Source organism: Acartia tonsa, chromosome 15 (assembly GCF_053477335.1).
Source record: "Acartia tonsa isolate MP-2025a chromosome 15, ASM5347733v1, whole genome shotgun sequence".
NCBI classification, from domain to species: domain Eukaryota; kingdom Metazoa; phylum Arthropoda; class Copepoda; order Calanoida; family Acartiidae; genus Acartia; species Acartia tonsa.
In genome coordinates this window covers 27,553,717-27,573,345 of record NC_137274.1, presented here as the reverse complement: position 1 = coordinate 27,573,345, position 19,629 = coordinate 27,553,717, and the positions used below count along the sequence as shown (strand labels likewise).

The 19,629-nt window shown below is 36.4% G+C and overlaps 2 protein-coding genes across 9 annotated transcripts in view; one reads left to right on the top strand and one right to left on the bottom strand.

Moving 5' to 3' along the window:
• The window catches only part of LOC145307475 (cyclic AMP-dependent transcription factor ATF-6 alpha-like), a 43,997-nt gene extending 24,368 nt beyond the window's left edge, over window positions 1-19,629 (bottom strand). For 3 of the 8 annotated variants that reach the window (XR_013875488.1, XR_013875487.1, XM_080149924.1), the window contains exons 1-9: window positions 19,559-19,620; window positions 18,559-18,676; window positions 17,117-17,183; window positions 10,344-10,437; window positions 9,136-9,311; window positions 8,556-8,618; window positions 7,625-7,687; window positions 5,799-5,846; window positions 5,355-5,399 (exon numbers count right to left, since the gene is read on the bottom strand). Coding sequence is in view for 5 of the 8 variants with exons in the window: in XM_080149924.1 (XP_080006050.1) it covers window positions 5,355-5,399; window positions 5,799-5,846; window positions 7,625-7,687; window positions 8,556-8,618; window positions 9,136-9,311; window positions 10,344-10,437; window positions 17,117-17,183; window positions 18,559-18,675 (673 nt within the window). In the remaining 3 variants the exon portion in view is untranslated. Of the gene's footprint in view, window positions 1-5,354; window positions 5,400-5,798; window positions 5,847-7,624; window positions 7,688-8,555; window positions 8,619-9,135; window positions 9,312-10,343; window positions 10,438-17,116; window positions 17,184-18,558; window positions 18,677-19,558 lie in introns of all 8 variants that reach the window. The other 5 variants (XR_013875489.1, XM_080149929.1, XM_080149927.1 and 2 more) reach the window with 3 other exon arrangements.
• Window positions 2,615-4,677, top strand: LOC145307534 (uncharacterized). Its single transcript, XM_080149991.1, has 2 exons — window positions 2,615-2,924; window positions 3,393-4,677. Exons 1-2 carry the CDS (start codon window positions 2,833-2,835, stop codon window positions 4,675-4,677), a joined length of 1,377 nt encoding a protein of 458 aa, XP_080006117.1. The 5' UTR covers window positions 2,615-2,832.

The following is a 19,629-nucleotide window of genomic DNA, read 5'->3' as shown; positions in this document are numbered from 1 at the left end:
TGATATGCCTGAGGAAATTTATAAGAAGCGGCTGAAAGATGTCCACACCAGCTGCGTCAAAGAACAACTATCAAGTATGGCTAAAAACAAGGTCCTGAATGCCACCCCCCCCAAGATCTCTGACTCTGAGAAGGCCCTCCCCAGAGCAACTAGATCTACTCTCGCCCAACTGAGATCTGGCTACAGTAACTACCTAAATAGTTATAAGGCCCGACTAAGCCAGAATCAAGCTGCCCCAGTAACAGATCTCTGTCCCCTGTGCAATGCAGAATCACACACCACCAAACACCTGTTCAGCTGTCCGAGTAATCCTACAACATTGACAGTACGAGACCTTTGGTCCAAGCCCCTGGAAGCTGCCAGGCTCTTAAACCTGGCAAAAACTGATGATGATCCAGGCTGAGAAGGAAGGGCTACACAAACAAACAATAAGGAAGAAAAGGAAACACACACAAAGAACACGCAAGCAATATCTCAATATGATCTTGCCCAAATTGAAGATGAACTCACAGAAACAGAGGAGACCACAACAGATGATAGGTCTGATAGGTCTGAAAACAATCATGAGGATATCAACACAGAAGAACCAGGACAACAAGAAAAAAAGAAGCCTGGCAGACCAAGTAAGAAGGGCAAATCTCAAAAAATACAAGTCACTATACTCAAAAAGGCAGAAAAAGTACAGATCAAGCTGGATGGCACGTGGCACAATGCGACAGTCACCAGCAGTTGCAAGAGAACAGGAAAGTATCCAAACTGGTACAACTTCAGTCTTGAGAATGGTGAAGTACTAAGTGATGATATTGAAAACCTAGAGATTAGAAAAATTGAAGAACCAAGGGTTGAAAGAAGAGAGAGGGAGGACAACTCAGAGAAAAATCTTCCGGAGGAAGTACTGGCCACCCTAGTAGCAAAGGAGGAAACAAACACCCCTGAAGCACTGGAAGCCAAACAAAAAGAACTGGACAAACTACTACACTTTGACACATATGATATTATAGAAGATGAAGGACAGGAATACATAACCACACTATGGGTAATCACCATGAAAGGAGAGGAAGTGAGAGCAAGGTTGACAGTGAAAGGTTTTCAGGAGATTCATGATGTACCCAAGGAATCTCCAACCATGCACAAACATACCCTGAGAATTATTCTAGCTATTGCTGCAACAAAAGGCTGGCAAATCAGTGCAAGCGATGTAAAGTCTGCATTCCTTCAAGGGAATGAACTAGACAGAATTGTACTGGTAAAACCTCCCAAGGAAGCAAATCTGACAAAGAAGCTATGGAGACTAAAGAAGTGTCTCTATGGTCTCAAAGATGCAAGTAAGAAATGGTATGAAAAAGTCAAGAACAGACTGGAAAAGCTGGGATTTAAAAAATCAGCTTATGATTCAGGATTCTTCTATTTTCTCAATGAAAAGGGAGAGCTAGAAGGGGTGATTGGTCTTCACGTTGATGACTTTATTCACTGTGGTACTGATTTTTTCAACAAGAAGATCCTACCTCAAGTTCTTGAAACGTTCCAAATGGGAAAATCAGAAAGCGAATCCTTCATGTATACAGGATTCATGCTAAATCAAACCAAAGATGGTATCACTCTTGATCAAGAGAAATATGTGGAAGGAGTCAGAATTCCTCAAATTGAGGCAAAAAGATTAAGCCAAGTCAACGATGACATGACACCTGAGGAAATAACACTATTGAGACAAATGACAGGCGCCATAAACTGGACTGTTAGAGCCACTAGACCAGATATTGCATTTGAAATGATTGAAACATCCACAAAAATGCAAGGTGGCAAAGTATCTGACCTCAAAGCTGCCAGGAAAACCATGATGAAACTCAAAGATGTAGCTAAAATAAAAATTGGCAATCTCAGGGATTTCAAAAATGTAGAAATCTGGTCCTTTACAGATGCCAGCTTTGGTAATCTGAACAATGGAGTTGATAGTGCACAAGGATACATCATGTTCCTAGTCAACACTATCACAGGGGACTGCGCACCAATTGAGTGGAGATCAAACAAGATTCAAAGAGTCACCAACTCCACACTTGCAGCAGAAACGATGAGCCTTACCACAGGTATAGACGCGTCAATAGCCACAAGATGGTTTTTACGAGAAATCTTAGGTGAAAAATATGATTTCCCAATCATAGCCATTGTGGACAATAAAGATGCTTATGAAGCAGCTCACAATTCCACTGATGTCAATGAAAGGAGACTAAGAAGAGAGATAGGAATGGTGAAGCAGTGGCTGAAAGAGGGAGATATCAAGAAGCTAGTGTGGGTACCAGGAGATCTTCAAGCCGCGGACATACTGACAAAGAGGGGGGTGAATCCCACCAAGCTCATGATGATCCTACAATCAGGAAAATTGGGTTCTGAATACATCAGAGCTATCAAAAACTAAGTTTCTTTTTTCAAACAAATATTTCTTTCCTTTTCAAATTTTCCAATTTTTTTCCTTTTTTTAAAAAAAAATCTCTTTAAACTTTCATAAAAAAAGACATCCACTATTTCAAAAAATTCACACTATTCACAATAGTTAAAAAATATCAAGTTTGTTTCCTAACCACTTGAAGGTAAAATCTTATTAAAACACACACCGCGAAGACGACTTTAAAACAACTACGAGTTACGTCGTAGACACATATTAACGGAAGTAAACTAAACAATAAGCTTGTTTTTCCAACTACAACGCAACATCATAACAATGCGCAATACGCGGCATTTATATAGGAGCGGAAGTTCTTTTTTAACCAACCACGGAACCAATCGGACGTGTATTGATTTTATTGGAGTATTTTTTTCTCAAAAAAGTGACCTTATATGTGTTTTCAACGAAATAAAGTATCAGTTTTTGCTTTGTTTCACTGCTTAAAACCTCCTGAATTTTACAAAAATCATCCTATACTTCTAAGGTAAAGAATTTATCCAAAAATTCTTATTTTACTTAAAAAATATTTTTTTTTTAGAGTTTCAGATTATTCAAGTTACGTGCATTTAAGGGCGATATTTTATAAGAATAAATAACTTATTCAAAGTTACCATACTTAAGAATTTCTTTTTACAAAAAAAATGGTGAATTACAACGCTCAAAAATCGATTTACAACTAGAAATTAATATCATTAAAAATCATTCCATAATGAAAACTTATACTTTGCGTCTTTCTACGATGTTTTTTTACTCCAAAACAGTAGCATATTATACAAATCTAGATTTTTTTTGTTGTCAAACTTGAGCCCATTAGTCGCATAGATTAATATTTAAACTTTCTTTCCAAAAAAACGTTTCTTTACTCTCGGTTTGTCTTTACAATACAAACACTCTCTCATTGTGTATTATATGTTTTTTTCAAAAACATACTAAAACATTTTTCAAATTTCAGCATGGAAGAGAGACGTGACAGCGGAAATATGAGCAGCAGTGATGAGGACTGGGACCAACATCCACCCCATCCAGTGAAGGAGACCGGCCCGATACATCTTCACTACGCCGATTTCAACATCGAGGCGCCAGCAGGAGCCAGGGTCAAGTACATCCTGTTAAAGGAAAAATCCCTCCAGGAGTTCGGGGAAATGCTGTTGTCCACCATGGAGAGGGAGCTGAGGCCGATGTACGTCACCATAGACGTGCTGAGCGCGTTCATTTATGAGGAAAGCTTCGAGGATATCACATCCGTGATAAAAGCTGTGTGCGAAGCATCCATGGAATCGGGGCGTCATCGTACAACCTGGAGCACCCTGAGATTCGCCCCGGATGCAGAACGCTACTGGTCTGACATAGGGGACCTCAATGGGTGGATCAGAAAGTACACTGCCGAGTGTGGCGAGCAGCCGCTCGCCACTCATAAAGTGTATCTCAAACCCAGAGGTAAACAATTGTTTACTTTCGCTGAAATGTATGAGGAGTGGTGGCACAAAACTTCATTGGGTAGCAGGCCCAGTGACGGGGCAGCGGTAGTTAACTCCACCTGGATAGAGAAACATCATGCTTCGGGTTATGAGAGCCCAAGGATGCCCAGGGAGCCGAGGACTGATGTGCTAGCTATCCCTTGTCCTTTGGGACTCACTGATGAATTCATCAAGGACGATAGGATGCTGGCCATGCTGAAGAGCCGCGGATTATATCGCGGCCGGAGGACAAGGAGTACATCCCGACGACCCGGCGCGAGGAGAGCCAGCCACAGGACTGTTAGTAGGGAGAGGGCGGACAGCCTCGTGAGCGGAGCCCGCCCTAGAGGAGCTAGATCCCCACACTCTATCTCAATATTGGAGCGCTTGTTAAACCGCGTTGCAAGGATGCCCAAGAAGGATGATCCTCATGCCTCTGAACGGGAAACCGCCAAGGTTACCTCCAGGATAGCCGAGTTATACACAGGGAAGTGCCAGGACCTCACCCGAGCCCAACTGGAGATCGAGTCCTTAAGGTTGGAGATCGAGCTTGTCCGTGAGGCGAGAGACGTGAAAATGGAAGCAGAGGTGACTAAGTTGAGGGAGGAAAACAAGTATCTGAGAGAGGCGCAGGCAAGGTCCGATCGGCTGGCTGATAAGTTGACGGACATTAAGGAGTCGTTGAGATACGAAAATGAGAAGCTGTTTGATGAATTGAACCTGCTAAAGATGACCAAAAAGGAGCGAAGAGCCCACAAGAAGAAAGCTGGTAAGAAATAGAAATGGAGTAGTGTTAAAATATATATGTTGCAGGTTCGAGGCCAGCAAGCTCCCATTCACCAGCTACGATTGTTTTATTCTATCTACTGATTTAATTAATTTGTACCATGTTATGTTTGTGTTAATATTGATTATGATCATATGTCCATAGCCTTAATAAAATGAGATCATGTCACCTGCAGTTATATTATTTGTATTGAATTCATATTATCCTTTCCAGATGAGGTTTTAGTTTTGATCTATAAAAATGTATGTTTGTATTTCAGTATAAAGCAATGCGTATTAAGAATGGCGGAAAAGTTCGGTGCTGTTAGTACATGGTTTATTAGATAGGCTAATTCCCAAAATAGCCGGTTTTTATCCAATTATCACTATGTCAGATGCGCGATGTAAATAGTTATAGTAGGGGGAATGCCTTGGCCCAAAACAGGCGCAACTCGTTACCATGCACAGTTGGGACTTCTCAGACAAAGGTCGTGCATCTCAGAGAGTTGGTTGTCTGATGGGCGAATGGACGCTTTACACCGCAATCATAAGCGGAGTATGTTCCAAGGTGCGTGGAGAAAGGTCTAGAAGCGACACCAAGCCCCCTAGAGCTTTAGCAGGGGACCCAATGCAAAATATAATACACCCCTGGCTGTTTTTAAAAAAAAGTATTTTTATGCTATAAAGTAGACCTATGCCTGAATTTAATTGTGTTGTCAGCTGTGTATTTAATTCACCTATACATTCATAAAATTGATAATAGAAACCTCTAGGGGGATTAAATCCAGAGAGGGGGGGGGGCAATGGGCTGTTTATTACACTTGTCCCCAAAGTTTTATAATAACATTTCTTATTCGTTGGCTTAACATACTTGCGGACTTTTATTGAATTTTAATTTGTTGGTTCATTTAGTTTCAAACGTTTCAACCACTAATTATAATCTACAGAAAAGGTAATCTTGTGTATTATCATTGGGAATGTATTTCAATTTATTGGTCTTTGACTTATAGTTTTAGATCCCTGAGTTTTAGATATTTCTTTATCACATCGTATTATAGACAGCTTTCCGCGGACATTATGCGAATAGTACTATTGAGAACCGGTTCTAATCCAGCGGATATTAATCAATTTTATGCCTGTAGTGATGTTTTGATACTGATAACTGTTGTTCGTCTCACTCTTGACTAAAATATAAATGATTATTAGCGGCTACGCACTCTAGAGGCCTCTAGGGGTAATTAAGGCGATGGGAGGGGGGAGGAAGTGGCTCCTCCCCATTTTCAATTGTAGTTTTAAAAAGAAAAAGGTAAAACAAATTTTTGGAGGGGTCATTTTTTCAATGTAGGGTGGTGGGCAGTAACCCCCCCCCTCCCCCTCAACAAAAACAATAATAGTTATAAAATTTACCAGGACCTATGGGAAGCTACCCTGTAAAGGTGAACCATATCTGTTCAGTGGCAAACGACAGACAGACAAACGGAGATCCTTTATCATACTTTATCATAAGAATTTATCGCATCGTATTATAGACAGCTTTCTCGGATATTGAAATGAAAAAACTGGAATTAATTTTGTGATTTATATTCTAATATTCGTGGAAAATTGTTTGTAATACAATGTTATAGAGGATTTTTAGTATGGCTAAAAACCGGTTCTAATCCAGCGGATTTTCTTTGGTTTCTAAGACCTACTGGAAAATAAATTTTAGAATATCTTGGAATCCTATTAAAATCCGCTAAATTACCATCAGTTCTAAGCCATGCTGAAAAATAAGATTTCATAACGTATTACAGACAATTTTTCATTCGTTATAAATCTGGATTTTTATAAAATTTCTTTATATTTTAATAGCCGCGGAAAACTTGTCTACATACAATTCGATTATTAAGTACCTAGGTAACTATTATTCTGTTTTTATGGACTATATGAATCTTTTTTAAAACTATACAAGACATGTTTTTTTATGATAGCTCCGAATCTAATAAATATTCTGAGGCGGATTCTTAAAAAAAAAATATGGTCGCTGCCAGCTGGTGAGGCAAAATTGTTTTTTTTTGTAAAAAAAATCCTCCAAAATCACATAAAAAATCTACAAAAATTAAACAAAATCTTATGTTAATAAACCTTTTATGATTATTGTAGATTTTTTGTGCGATTTTGGAGGATTTTTCACAAAAATAATTTTGCCCCACCAGCGATCAGCTACCCTAATTTTTTTATGAATTCACCTTTGATCCATAATGAAAAAACATGTCGCGTATAGTAACATCCATAAGTAGCAAAGCACCAACAGATAAAGTAAATTATTGACCAGATGTTCAGGTACTATCCTTATAATAAAGTAACAGGATGTTTATCTGTCTGTTTGTTTAGAAGGATCTCACTAACCGCTGAACCAATTTGGTTCTCCTTAACAGGGTAGCTTCTTATAGTTCCCGGGAAGGTTTATAACTATTTTGGGGGAGGGTTTCACCACCCACCCAAGAGAAATCACAAAAATCGAAAATTACCTAAGGACTTGAATGCAACAAAGACATGAAATAAACGTTTACAGTTTAGAGGCATCTAGAGGCGCGTAGCCGCTAGTATGCGATAATTTAACAGTATAAAATCACGAAACTTTTAAAAACCTTTAGTTCAGTGTATAACGTTTCAATTACTAATTTTAATCTACAAAACAGGGTAATTTTGGGAATGTACATCAATTTAACAGCCATTGTCTTATCCCTTTAGATCCCTGGTCTATCAGTGAAAGTCTTTTTTAGTAGCGAAGCTACTCTATGATTCACTTTGTCCGTCAGTCAGTCCTTAACGCTATGGGGGAAATGGAATTTACTCAGCTCCTATAAAAGATAGAAAGCTGAAAGTTTTTGACAACATTTCTAATATTAACGAGCACAATTAACTATAAAACATCAATGGCGGTCGGACCGCTTTTTAGCAGGTTTTAGGCTATTTTTACCTATAATAGAAGTTGGTGTGGTGTAATACCTTCCATCCATCCCCAAGGTCAAGACAATGGGTGCTGAAATAATAAATGAATGTTATTAAAACTTTGGGTTCTTTTACAAAGGTTATTAAAAAGAGAAATTCTTTTCTCGTATTCATTCGAATCCAGTGGATAAGAGCCGGATCTAATCCATACGAAAAACCTATGTCTAGCATCGTATTATATCCAGCTTTCTATGAATATAAAAATGTACAATCATAAGATTAAAATCAGTTTTTTAAGCCCGTGCCTTCGGCATCTCGGGGCTAAAAAAAAACTGGTTTTAATCTTTTGATTGTATATTCTATATCTGCGGAAAGCTGTTTATAATACAATGCGAGAAATAACTATTCCAGTATGGCTTCAAAGAAACCGATTAATATCCGCTGGATTAGAACCGGTTCAGTCAGCCATACTGAAAAATTATATATAGCATTGTATAACAGACAATTTTCCACGAATACTATGATAAAAATCATGAAATTAAAACCGAAAAACTTGTTTTAAAGCTAATATTTTTCATTTTGATATCCGCAAAAAGCTGTCTATAATACGATGCAATAAATAACTATTCTAAAATTCGTCTAGGTCTGTCTGTAACAAATACACTATGATTCAAGGAGGGACGAGACAATGAACTGTAAATTAAACTGGAACCCAAAGTACTTTATCTAAATCGTTGGAAGTAAAACTTTGGGTACTTTTAACAAAGTTACAGTGTACATCTAAATGTCTGTCTGTCTAACAATCTTGATAAATGTATATCCAGCTATCTATCTACCTAGCTAAATGTCTATCGTTCTATCTATCTTCTTTGCTAGATGATGGCTTGATAAATATATATCTATTCATCTATCTTAATAAATGTCTGTCGGTCTGTCTGTCTATCTATCTATCTACAAACCTGTGGCTTGTTGTAAATTTTGCAAGGTAGGTACAGGGCGTTTTATTTTGGGTATGGGCAACTGATGAAACAGATAATTTTTTTTTTATGGTTTTTTTTGGACTTTGGGTACTATAGGTAACCATTGTAATTTTTCTTTTTTTTGGCTTATTATTTAGACTTTGGGTACTGTTGCAATTGTTATTATTTTGACATATTATTTGAGTTTGGATACTAGCACCATTGAGACTGTTCTAATTTTTAATGCGTTGTGTAATTGTATTAAGGATGTAAGGTGATATATAGTAACAATTTAAAATCATAAATTCCTTATCGGTGCTTTGTAAAACAACCTAGATAGGGAGGAGACAATGGGCTGTTTATTACACTAGTCCCCAAAGTGTTATAATAACGTTTCATTATTGGTTGGCTTCACAACTATGGTGACTTCATTAAGTTGAGTGTTCTAACATTTCACCCACTAATTTTAATCTACAGAAGTGGTAATAGTGTATCATGATTGGGGATGTACAACAATTTATCCTCCATTGTCTTATCCCTGTAGATCCCTGAAAGCAAGCATATAAAATTATCAATTCCTTAGCAGTGCTTTGTTGGGCATTCACCGCGGCGGGCACAGGGCGGCTTGGCGTATGTATGGCGGCAGAGTAGCTGATGAACTGGGCTGGCGGCGGGAGCTGTGGCGGCGGCGGCGAGAGTATGGATTGTTGTGGGGATAGCGGTGGACTGTTGCGTCGGCTGTTGCTTGTGCTGTCACTTGAAGAGGGAGATGTTGTGCAAAAATTCCGTAAAAGTGTGAGTTTTAAGGCTTAAAAACAGTAGTAGAACGATAATATTCACTAAATAAGTGTTTAGAACCATAGACAACATTTTTTATACATATTTAGTGAATATCATCGTTCTTCTAATGGTTTTTAGCCTTAAAACTCACACTTTTACGGAATTTTTGCACAACCTACCTCCCCCTTTTTCATAATCTATAGGTAAATACAAAGTAGAATGATGTCTGTCTGTCTGAAGCTTAAGATCTCAGTAACCAGTGAACCGATTGAGCTCTACTCTTCAGGGAATATACCTACTGGTCCTGTGATGGTTTTAAGTATGTTTTTGGGAGATGGGACACCCCCAGTCCCCCCCCCCCCCAAAAAAAACCCTTCCCCAAATATTTTACTATATTTTGCTCCAACTCCAGCTGCAAAATATGGTGATGGCGGCTCCCGAAATTAAACAAAAAGTTAGAAAAGTTACAGCTGGTGGCTTAGCCGTTACGCTGCTTTTTGGCTATTTTCAGGCAAAATTCTTTACATATGACATAGGAATCAACTTTTTCATTCATTTTTTTGCTTTATTTCATGTAAAATCATACCTACCCATTTCCAAAAGTTTTGGGGAACCCAAATTTCTAGTACCAGCCGCTACCAGCTGGAACCGGCTGGGAGAGGCCAAGAGTATAATGTGTAGATAGGGCTGGGCCGCCAGCCGCTATTTTCCAACTTATTGTTTAATTTCGGGAAAATAAACTTACCAAGGATGACACATGCCAAGTTTCATAACGAAATTCGGATTCTAAGTGGCATTTGTGCATTGATTACGAGATGGTTGCATTAAACCTCTCCCCACTCCCTATTATTTTATTAATTGGACTTTTAAAAGTCAAAAATAGACTGGGAAAAAATGTTTAAATGAATTTTTGATTTTAGGTAGGAGCCGGATCCGTTTTTTTTTCAGTGGCGGCTCCGCGAAGCCACAACAAAATCAAGCAGCTCCACAACAACAACAACAACCTACCTATGGTCCGAGTCTGTTGGTGAACTGGGGGGGAAGGGGGAGTCCGGTTCAGATTTGACACTCTCCCCGTAACCACTTTCACCACAGCTGAGCTCTGCAATTAGAGATAGATAGATAGATAGATATTTAGATATTTAGATAGATAGATATTTAGATAGATAGATTGATATTTAGATATTTAGATAGATAGATATTTAGATAGATAGATGGATAGATAGATAGATAGATCGATAAGATTTGACACTCTCCCCGTAACCACTCTCTCCACAACTTAGCTCTGCAATTAGAGATAGATAGATAGATATTTAGATAGATAGATAGATAGATATTTAGATAGATAGATAGATCGATAAGATTTGACACTCTCCCCGTAACCACTCTCTCCACAACTTAGCTCTGCAATTAGAGATAGATAGATAGATATTTAGATAGATAGATATTTAGAGATAGATAGATTCATAAAATGGAAAGAAAAAAATGAATCCGTCAAGTAAAAAGATGAAAATCCGCGAATGAAATTGTTGCAGAAGGGGGGAAAGATGAAGAAAGGGGGGATGAACGGAGAAGTGTAAAACTAGACTTAAAATTGCAGGGGTGTATAATTCTGCAAGGGATCCCCTATTAAACGGAGGGGGGGAGGGATAAAATGAAGAAATAAAAAGACCTGTAAACATTTTTCAAGTTTATTTCGGCATGTCGGCATAGTTATTTATCACATTATAGACAGCTTTCCGAGGATATTAAAATAAAAAATTATGCAATTAATACCAGTTTTGTTAGACCCAAGGGGAGGCCCTGGCTAACAAAACTGTTATAAATTCTATGCTTTTGATTTTAATATTCATAGAAAAAATGTCAGCAATACAATGCTATACATGTGTTTTTTTTTCAGTATGGATGACCAAACTGGTTCTAATCCTGCGGATATTAATCGGTTTGGAAGCCATACTGGAAAAGATGCCACAATTATGATAAACAAAAGTAACTGGTCACTGGTAGTTACATGAAGATATGACAACAGTAGGTAGGGTAAAGCGGGGCGAACTCTGTGCTTTTTCGGTTTTTTGAAAAAAATAGATGGTAAAAATTATTAATTTTTAATGAGACCAAGACCATTAGAAAGATCTCGGAAAAGTCGATCAGGTCCTAAGAGGATGTAAACCTAGGACATTGGGAAGTTTGTCAAAATTGATCTAAAAAACGGCACAGACTTCGTCCCTCCTCGAGGCGAAGTCGGTAGGGCATTTTCAAGCACAAAAAATCGATGACGTATTGATTTTATTACAGCATGCCCTAAAGGTAAAAGTTGCTAAATGCAGGGTGGCCACAGACTTTTTTTCAAAATAGCATAAAATAGTATGCAAAAAAAAAAGTAAATAGTATGCAATAGTATGTAAAATTTTTAAAAATGGTATGTAAATTTTTTAAAAATAGTATGCATTTTAAACAAAATAGTATGAAATAGCAAGCATTTAAAACACTATAGGGCCTTAAAATGTTGGTTAGCTATCAGTAATTTGAAATATCCGTCTGTCCGTATGTCTTAGTTTGGGGGAAACATGATTTTCTCGGCTCCTATAAAAGATAAAAGGCTGAAATTTTTAGACAACATTCCTATTATTAAGGAGCACAATTAACTATAAAACATCAATGATGGTAGGACCGCTTTTTAGCAGGTTTTAGCCTATTTTTGTATTTTTCACATTTTTCTCCATATCTTTGCACAGTTCCTTCGAAGGTGCTTTGACTTTAGTGTCAGAACCTAAATTGGGACATAGTGCATTTCATTACCATAGGTTAGGTAACTTCATTTCACTTTTCAATAAAATCTAAAATGCAGCGGTTTTTCAGAAAATTAAATTTGAAAGTTTCAAGTTCAATTTTCACCCACTAGGAGTTACCGCATAATCATGACAAGAAAAGCAAAGATTATTTATTTAAAATTTTGAACAACTTTGCTTTTATAAAGTTCTTCATAAAACCACTCCTGAAGTGAGTTAATTAATGGCCATTTTTATCAATTGCTTTGCTAATGTCACGGATATTCAGCCTTAAATAAATCATATATAGAGAGGTTTTATGACTGACTTTATAAAAGCAAAGATGTTCAAAATTTTAAATAAATAATCTTTGTTTTTCTTGTCATGATTATGCGGTAACTCCTAGTGGGTGAAAATTGAACTTGAAATTTTTAAATCTAATTTTCTCAAAAACAGCTGCATTTTATATTTTATTGAAAAGTGAAATGAAGTTACCTAACCTAGGGTAATAAAATGCACTATGTCCCAATTTAGGTTCTGACACTAAAGTCAAAGCACCTTCGAAGGCACTGTGTTTGGTGTTTATGGTCCGATTTCCAAAAATTTTTCAGTTATAGTATCAAAATTAAATTTCCTGTCGTTTCAAGAAAACAACTATTACGGTCAGACTACCTTTAGGCAGGTTTTAGGCTATTTTTGTATTTTTCACATTTTTCTCCATACCTTTGGTGTTTATGGCCCGATTTCCGAAGTTTTGTTTTTCAGTTATATATATCAAAATTAAATTTCCTGTCGTTTCAAGAAAACATCAATAGCGGTCAGACTGCCTTTTTGCAGGTTTATGGCTATTTTTATATTTCTCACATTTTTCCTCCTATCTTTGGTGTTTATGGTCCGTTTTTAAAAATTTTTGTAGTTAAATATATCAAAATTAAATTTCCCGTTGGTTTAAGCATCCAGTGTGTAATTTACTTTGACCGTCAGTCTGTTAGTCATAGTACTGAAATATAAATATTAAGAAATTAAAAACAAATGTTGAAAAGGTTTCGTGATTTTTTCCTAATATACATGCTTTAAACAACTAATATCTAAATTCTTATTTATTTGTTTGTGCTTCGCTACTTATGGATGTTGTCATCCTTGTTGTTCATATATAGGACAATCCGGTCCAAAAGTATGTAGCGCAGCGATAATACTAAATACTGAAATAAAACTGATATACTAGATATGGCATATTTATTTCAAGTAGATCGACACATTCCAATAGTATACAATTGATTCTAAATTCTTAAAACCAGCCTATCTATGATTAGAAAGTACGTAGCATTTTTAACATTTTTCATATAGACAGTAGCTGCGCTATTTCAAGTTGTGTATGTTCAATTTATACTTTTTACGTCAATATATTGTCGCGACAGGTTATGTTCAGTGTCAGTATATTGTTTACCTTTACTACAGCTGGGAGTTTTTTTAAGTGCTGCTTTTCTATAAATAGGTTCTCATGTATGTCCGTCCGTACGTAACGGATAGCTCTTGACGATAATTTAGGTATGTTAAAGTTGTCCTATTGTTTTCAAACTGCATTATATGATGTCCGAAACCGTTAGATACTTTATAATTATTGTCAGTATGATTTAATTATGATTCAAAGGAAGATTAGCCACAATTTATGAACGATTATTTTTAGTTTAATTTTTATCCTATAATATAAGTAGTAGGTAAGTTTGTTTTCCTAAAGCCAAAAGTATGTTGGTCCTAATCGGTTATACTTTTCAGCTAAGCTCATAAAAAACTTGGTTGGTTTTAAGCTATTTTCCTGAGGCGAGGGGCGAAGCAACAAGTGTTATGTAATTGATAAATCAACCCTATCATCTAATTGCAAAGGGGGGGGGGGGGAGAAATGTGGTGACTCGTCACACGTGACACGACATACCAGCAATTTTATTTTGGGTGCTACTCCCTTAGTTTTAGAGATAATTGGGTGAAATCTTTTTGGTTGTGTCACTAATTACCCCAAGTTTTGGTATCTTTCAAAAAAAAAATCTTTACATTGAATGTAGAAATACCAATAACTTTCAATAAAGGTACAACAATCTGAACTGAAAGACTACTTTCTTCTGGAAACATTTCTAAAAAAAAAATTGAAAACAAAGTTGCGATTTTGCCGTATTTTCACAGTAGCATTTGATAGGTTATTTTTGGTTAGGTAAGTGTTAATGATTGCCCCGCAGGGTTAGAGCCCCCCGCAGGGACTAGAAATAGGAGAAAAGATACTGTGAAAATGCGATGAAACCTGCTACTTGGCTTTCTTTTCATGATCAAAAAAATCAGTTTGTTTTAGTTACCTAAAAATTGAAGATTTATCTGAAATCCAAAGAAATAGTGGAAATAGTATGCAATTTTGGACAATAGTGGAAATAGCATATTTTTTTGGAATAGTTTGCATAGTATGCAAAAATAGTGGAAATAGTGGAAATAGTATGTTTGTGGCCAGCCTTTAAAATGTAATAAAGAGCATGCACAAAATTTTTTATGAAGATAGGTCAACTTTTTCTACCGAAAAAAAATAATTTTTCTGCAATACGCGGAATTTGACTTTTTTCTCTCGAAAATTTCACTTTAGGTACCTATAAAATTGAAAAAATTAGTATAAAAAGTGAAAAAACAGAGTTCGCCCCGCCTCATTAAAGTCGAAGTACATACCCTAAAAATTCATCTCACAAAAATTTCATTTTATACTTTTTTGTAGGCAATCTAATAAGGAACAAAGGGGGGGGGGGGGGGGGGGGGAAGTTCTAACACTTTTGCGTAAACAGTGATTATAGGCTTTGTCTTTGGAGATAATGGATAGGTTATTTGGCAAAAAAGTTTCCTTTTGGGATGTAGTTTTCCTATTTTTAAAAAAATTTTGGATTTGGCCTCCAGGTTCCGGTACTCCAGGCCTCCAGGTAGATTCTGGACAGGTAAAAAAAAACATTCAAGATAGAACAAAACTTATTTAACAAAAGTTGGTACTTTATGGATGGTATGAACTAATTTGAAGAAATTTTTGAAATCGGGCTCCAGGTTCTGGTACTGCAGGTCTCCAGGTGGATCCTGGACAGGTAAAAATTGAAAATTTTTAATTTTAAAGTTAGAACAAAACTTATTTAACAAAAGTGGCTTCTTTATAGATGGTATTAACTAATCTGAAGAAAATTTTGAAATCGGGCTCCAGGTTCAGGTGCTGCAGGCCTCCAGGTGGATCCTGAACAGGTAAAAATTGAAAATTTTTACTTTAAAAGTTAGAACAAAACTTATTTAACAAAAATGGCTTCTTTATGGATGGTAGGAAGTAATTTGAAGAAAATTTTGAAATCGGGCTCCAGGTTCAGGTACTGCAGGCCTCCAGGTGGATCCTGGACAGGTAAAAACTGAAATTTTTTTCTATTAAAGTTAGAACAAAACTTAGTGAACAAAAGTTGATCCACCTGGAGGCCTGCAGTACCTGAACCTGGAGCCCAATTTAAAAATTTTCTTCAAATTAGTTAATACCATCCATAAAGTATCAACTTTTGTAAAATAAGTTTTGATCCAACTTTTAAAGTGAAAAAATTCAACTTTTACATGTCCAGGATCTACCTGGAGCCCGATTTCAAAATTTTCTTCAAATTACTTCCTACCATCTTTAAAGAAGCCACTTTTGTCAAATAAGTTTTGTTTTAACTTTTAAAGTAAAAATTTTTAATTTTTACCTGTCCAGGATCCACCTGGAGGCCTGCAGTACCTGAACCTGGCGCCCAATTTCAAAATTTTCTTCAAATTACTTCCTACCATCTATAAAGAAGCCACTTTTGTTAAATAAGTTTTGTTCTAACTTTTAAAGTAAAAATTAAAATTTTTACCTGAACCTGGAGCCCAATTTCAAAATTTTTTTCAGATTAGTTAATACCATCTATAAAGAAGCCACTTTTGTTAAATAAGTTTTGTTCTAACTTTTAAAGTAAAAAATTTCAGTTTTTACCTGTCCAGGATCCACCTGAAGGCCTGCAGTACCTAAACCTGGAGCCCGATTTCAAAATTTTCTTCAAAGTAGTTAATACTATCTATAAAGAAGCCACTTTTGTCAAATAAGTTTTGTTCTAACTTTTAAAGTAAAAAAATTCAGTTTTTACCTGTCCAGGATCCACCTGGAGGCCTGCAGTACCTGAACCTGGAGCCTGATTTCAAAATTTTCTTTAAATTAGTTCAAACCATCTATAAAGAAGCCACTTTTGTTAAATTAGGTCTTGTTCTAACTTTTAAATTAAAAATTTTCAATTTTTACCTGTCCAGGATCCACCTAGAGGCCTGCAGTACCAGAACCTGGAGCCCGATTTCAAAAATTTCTTCTAATTAGATCATACCATCCATAAAGTAGCAACTTTTGTTAAATAAGTTTTGTTCTAACTTTTAAAGTAAAAATTTTCAATTTTTACCTGTCCAGGATCCACCTGGAGGCCTGCAGCACCTGAACCTGGAGCCCGATTTCAAAATTTTCTTCAGATTAGTTAATACCATCTATAAAGAAGCCACTTTTGTTAAATAAGTTTTGTTCTAACTTTAAAATTAAAAATTTTCAATTTTTACCTGTCCAGGATCCACCTGGAGGCCTGCAGTACCAGAACCTGGAGCCCGATTTCAAAAATTTCTTCAAATTAGTTCATACCATCCATAAAGTACCAACTTTTGTTAAATAAGTTTTGTTCTATCTTGAATTTTTTTTTTACCTGTCCAGAATCCACCTGGAGGCCTGGAGTACCGGAACCTGGAGGCCAAATCCAAATTTTTTTAAAAATAGGAAAACTACATTCCAAAAGGAAACTTTTTTGCCAAATAACCTATCCATTATCTCCAAAGACAAAGCCTATAATCACTGTTTACGCAAAAGTGTCAGAACTTCCCCCCCCCCCCCTTAGCCCCAATACAGAGATCGCCCCGCTTTACCCTAACCAAAGTTTTGTTCTAAAACTTTGGGTACCAAAAAATGTTTACCTGGAAAAATTTGGTCCTGCAGTCCGTGGAGATCAAACTCCATCATTCCTGTCAACATCTCTTCATCCTGAATAATATCCGCTGGATTAGAACCGGTTCTCGGCCATACTATCCGTATATTAACCACGGACTGCTGTCTATGATACTATGCTATTTATAAATATATAAAACTCGGGGATCTAAAGGGATAAGACAATGGTAGATGAATTGATGTACATACCCAATTATGATGCACAAAATTATTACTTCTTTAGATCAACATTAGTGGTTGGAACGTTTAAACATTCAACTTAATGAAATTGTAATCTAAAGAAGGAGTAGTTTTGTGCAACGGCCATATTGTCGGTATAATATCCGCGGAAAGCTGACTATAATCCTCTTATTCCGTACAACCACAAATTTAATTTAACTAACAAGGATGACAACATCCATAAAAGCGAAGCTTTGAAACGGTTAGACAAACAAACATTAACACTTGTAGAGTGTCATGATAAATAAGCAGAATATAAATGCATAAGTCTAATAAAATTGGAAGTAAATACAGTATTTGGTACTATCCTCGGTATTATTTTTTTTTCAATTTTGAAAATTTGAGTACCCCCCCCCCCCTCTCCCCAAACAGAGAACTATGAACTCTGGCCGCAGCGCTCGGCTCCCTATCCTGCCTAGCCGCAGCGCTCGGCCCCCTTGCCTGCCTAGCCACAGCGCTCGGCTCCCTAGCCTAAAACCTAACCTAACCTAAAATAGTTGTTCGTCTTTGTGGGGGGGGGGGGGGGGGGGGTACTCAAATTTTCAAAATTGAAAAAAAAAATTCTAAGAGGATAACGCCCAGTATTCTGTTTCAGGACATACCTACATTTTTAGGATTTTTTACATAGGACTTGATTATAAGAATAAGTAGAAATGTCTAAGGAATCAAATCAGTATTCAAACAAGGATGACAACATCCATAAGTAGCGAAGCACAAAAAATCGTGGATGAAAATACGTAAAAGTAGATTTAAGTGTATTTATTAAAATCAAGAATCGATTTATTGGAGAAAATAAACACGAAACCTTGTTTTATTTTTAATGATAACGACAGTCAAAGTAGATTACATAAAAGATTCTCATATCACAGACAATTTTCCACGAAAGTTAAAATAAAATTAACACCAATTTGTTTGTAATACGGCGGTGCAATAAATAAAAAGGATCTAAAGGGATAAGACAATTACCGATAAATTTATGTTCTTCCCCTATGATGAAACACAAAATTACCCCAACTATAGATTAAAATTAGTTGTTAAAGCAGACAGCTTAATTAGGTAACCAACCAATCAAAATTCACCAAAGATGTTAAGCCAACGAATTAGCAAACGTTCTTATAAAACTTTTGGGACTAGTGTAATAAACAGCCCAGTGTCCCCTCTCTCTCTCTCTGGATAAATAACTGCTTCTAACCTGATATGAGGCATCGTTGGCAAATTGTTGCAGGTCTAGGTCCTGTGATAGTTGGTGCAGCAAATCTTCATCCCCTTCTCCCCCCATTTCGCCTCCAGAATAGTGGCTTGCAGGCATTCTAAATGATGATACACAAAATTACCCCTTCTGTAGATTACAACTAGTGGTTGAAAACGGTTGAACACTCGACTTTATGAATCAACCAATCAAAATTTGATAAAATAGTACCCAAAGATTTTAGGTAATCTCAAGAACAAGAATATATGATTATAAAACTTTAGGGACTAGTGGCCGTAGCAGCATTCTAGATAATCCGCTGGATTAGAACCGGTTCTCAGTCATAATATCCGCGGATAGCTGTCTATAACACGAGGCGATAAATAACTATAAAACTCAGGGATCTAAATGGATAAGACAATGATCTATAAATCCTAAATGATCCCTAATGATGATATGCAAAATTACCCCTTCTTACTATTAGAGCTTGAAAACATTTGAACACTCAATATATCCTATTATATAAATTAGTAAAACATTTTTATGTCTAAAGCTTAAGAATTCAATAACCACTAAACCAATTGTGTGTTCCATTTTAGGGAAGCTTCACATAGATCCCTGAGCGGTTTTAGGCTGTTTATTTTTAGATTTAAGCCTAAGGATGGTTTTAGGCTATTTTCTTCCCCTCTTCTTACTTGCCCCTTTGAATAAAGAGCCCTTAGATCCTAGGAGCGCAACCGCTAGTTATATAATAAAGCAACCAATAAAAATTCACTAGAGTCCCCAAAGTTGTTATGTCAACAAATAAGATTATAAAACTCTTGGAACTAGTGTCTAATATGACAGGGATGTTATTTTCCATACATCCAAAAGGTCTGACAAAATTTTGCTAAAGTAATAAATGAAACTAGAGGTAATAAGCTACAGCTTTGATGTTCGTGACTTGTATTCTCAAACGTTTAGAACACACAGACATCCTGTTACTTTATTAAGTGGATGTTACCTTCAAGCAATTTTTCTATTAAGCTTTTGAATTTATTTTTCTCAATACATTATTAATAAGCATATATTTCT

Excerpts from the sequence above, each read along its gene's own strand:
- LOC145307534 (XM_080149991.1), top strand. The coding sequence starts at position 2,833 with ATGTGTTTTCAACGAAATAAAGTATCAGTTTTTGCTTTGTTTCACTGC. Across the intron at positions 2,925-3,392 it reads AATCATCCTATACTTCTAAG|CATGGAAGAGAGACGTGACA; the intron begins GTAAAGAATTTA and ends TTCAAATTTCAG.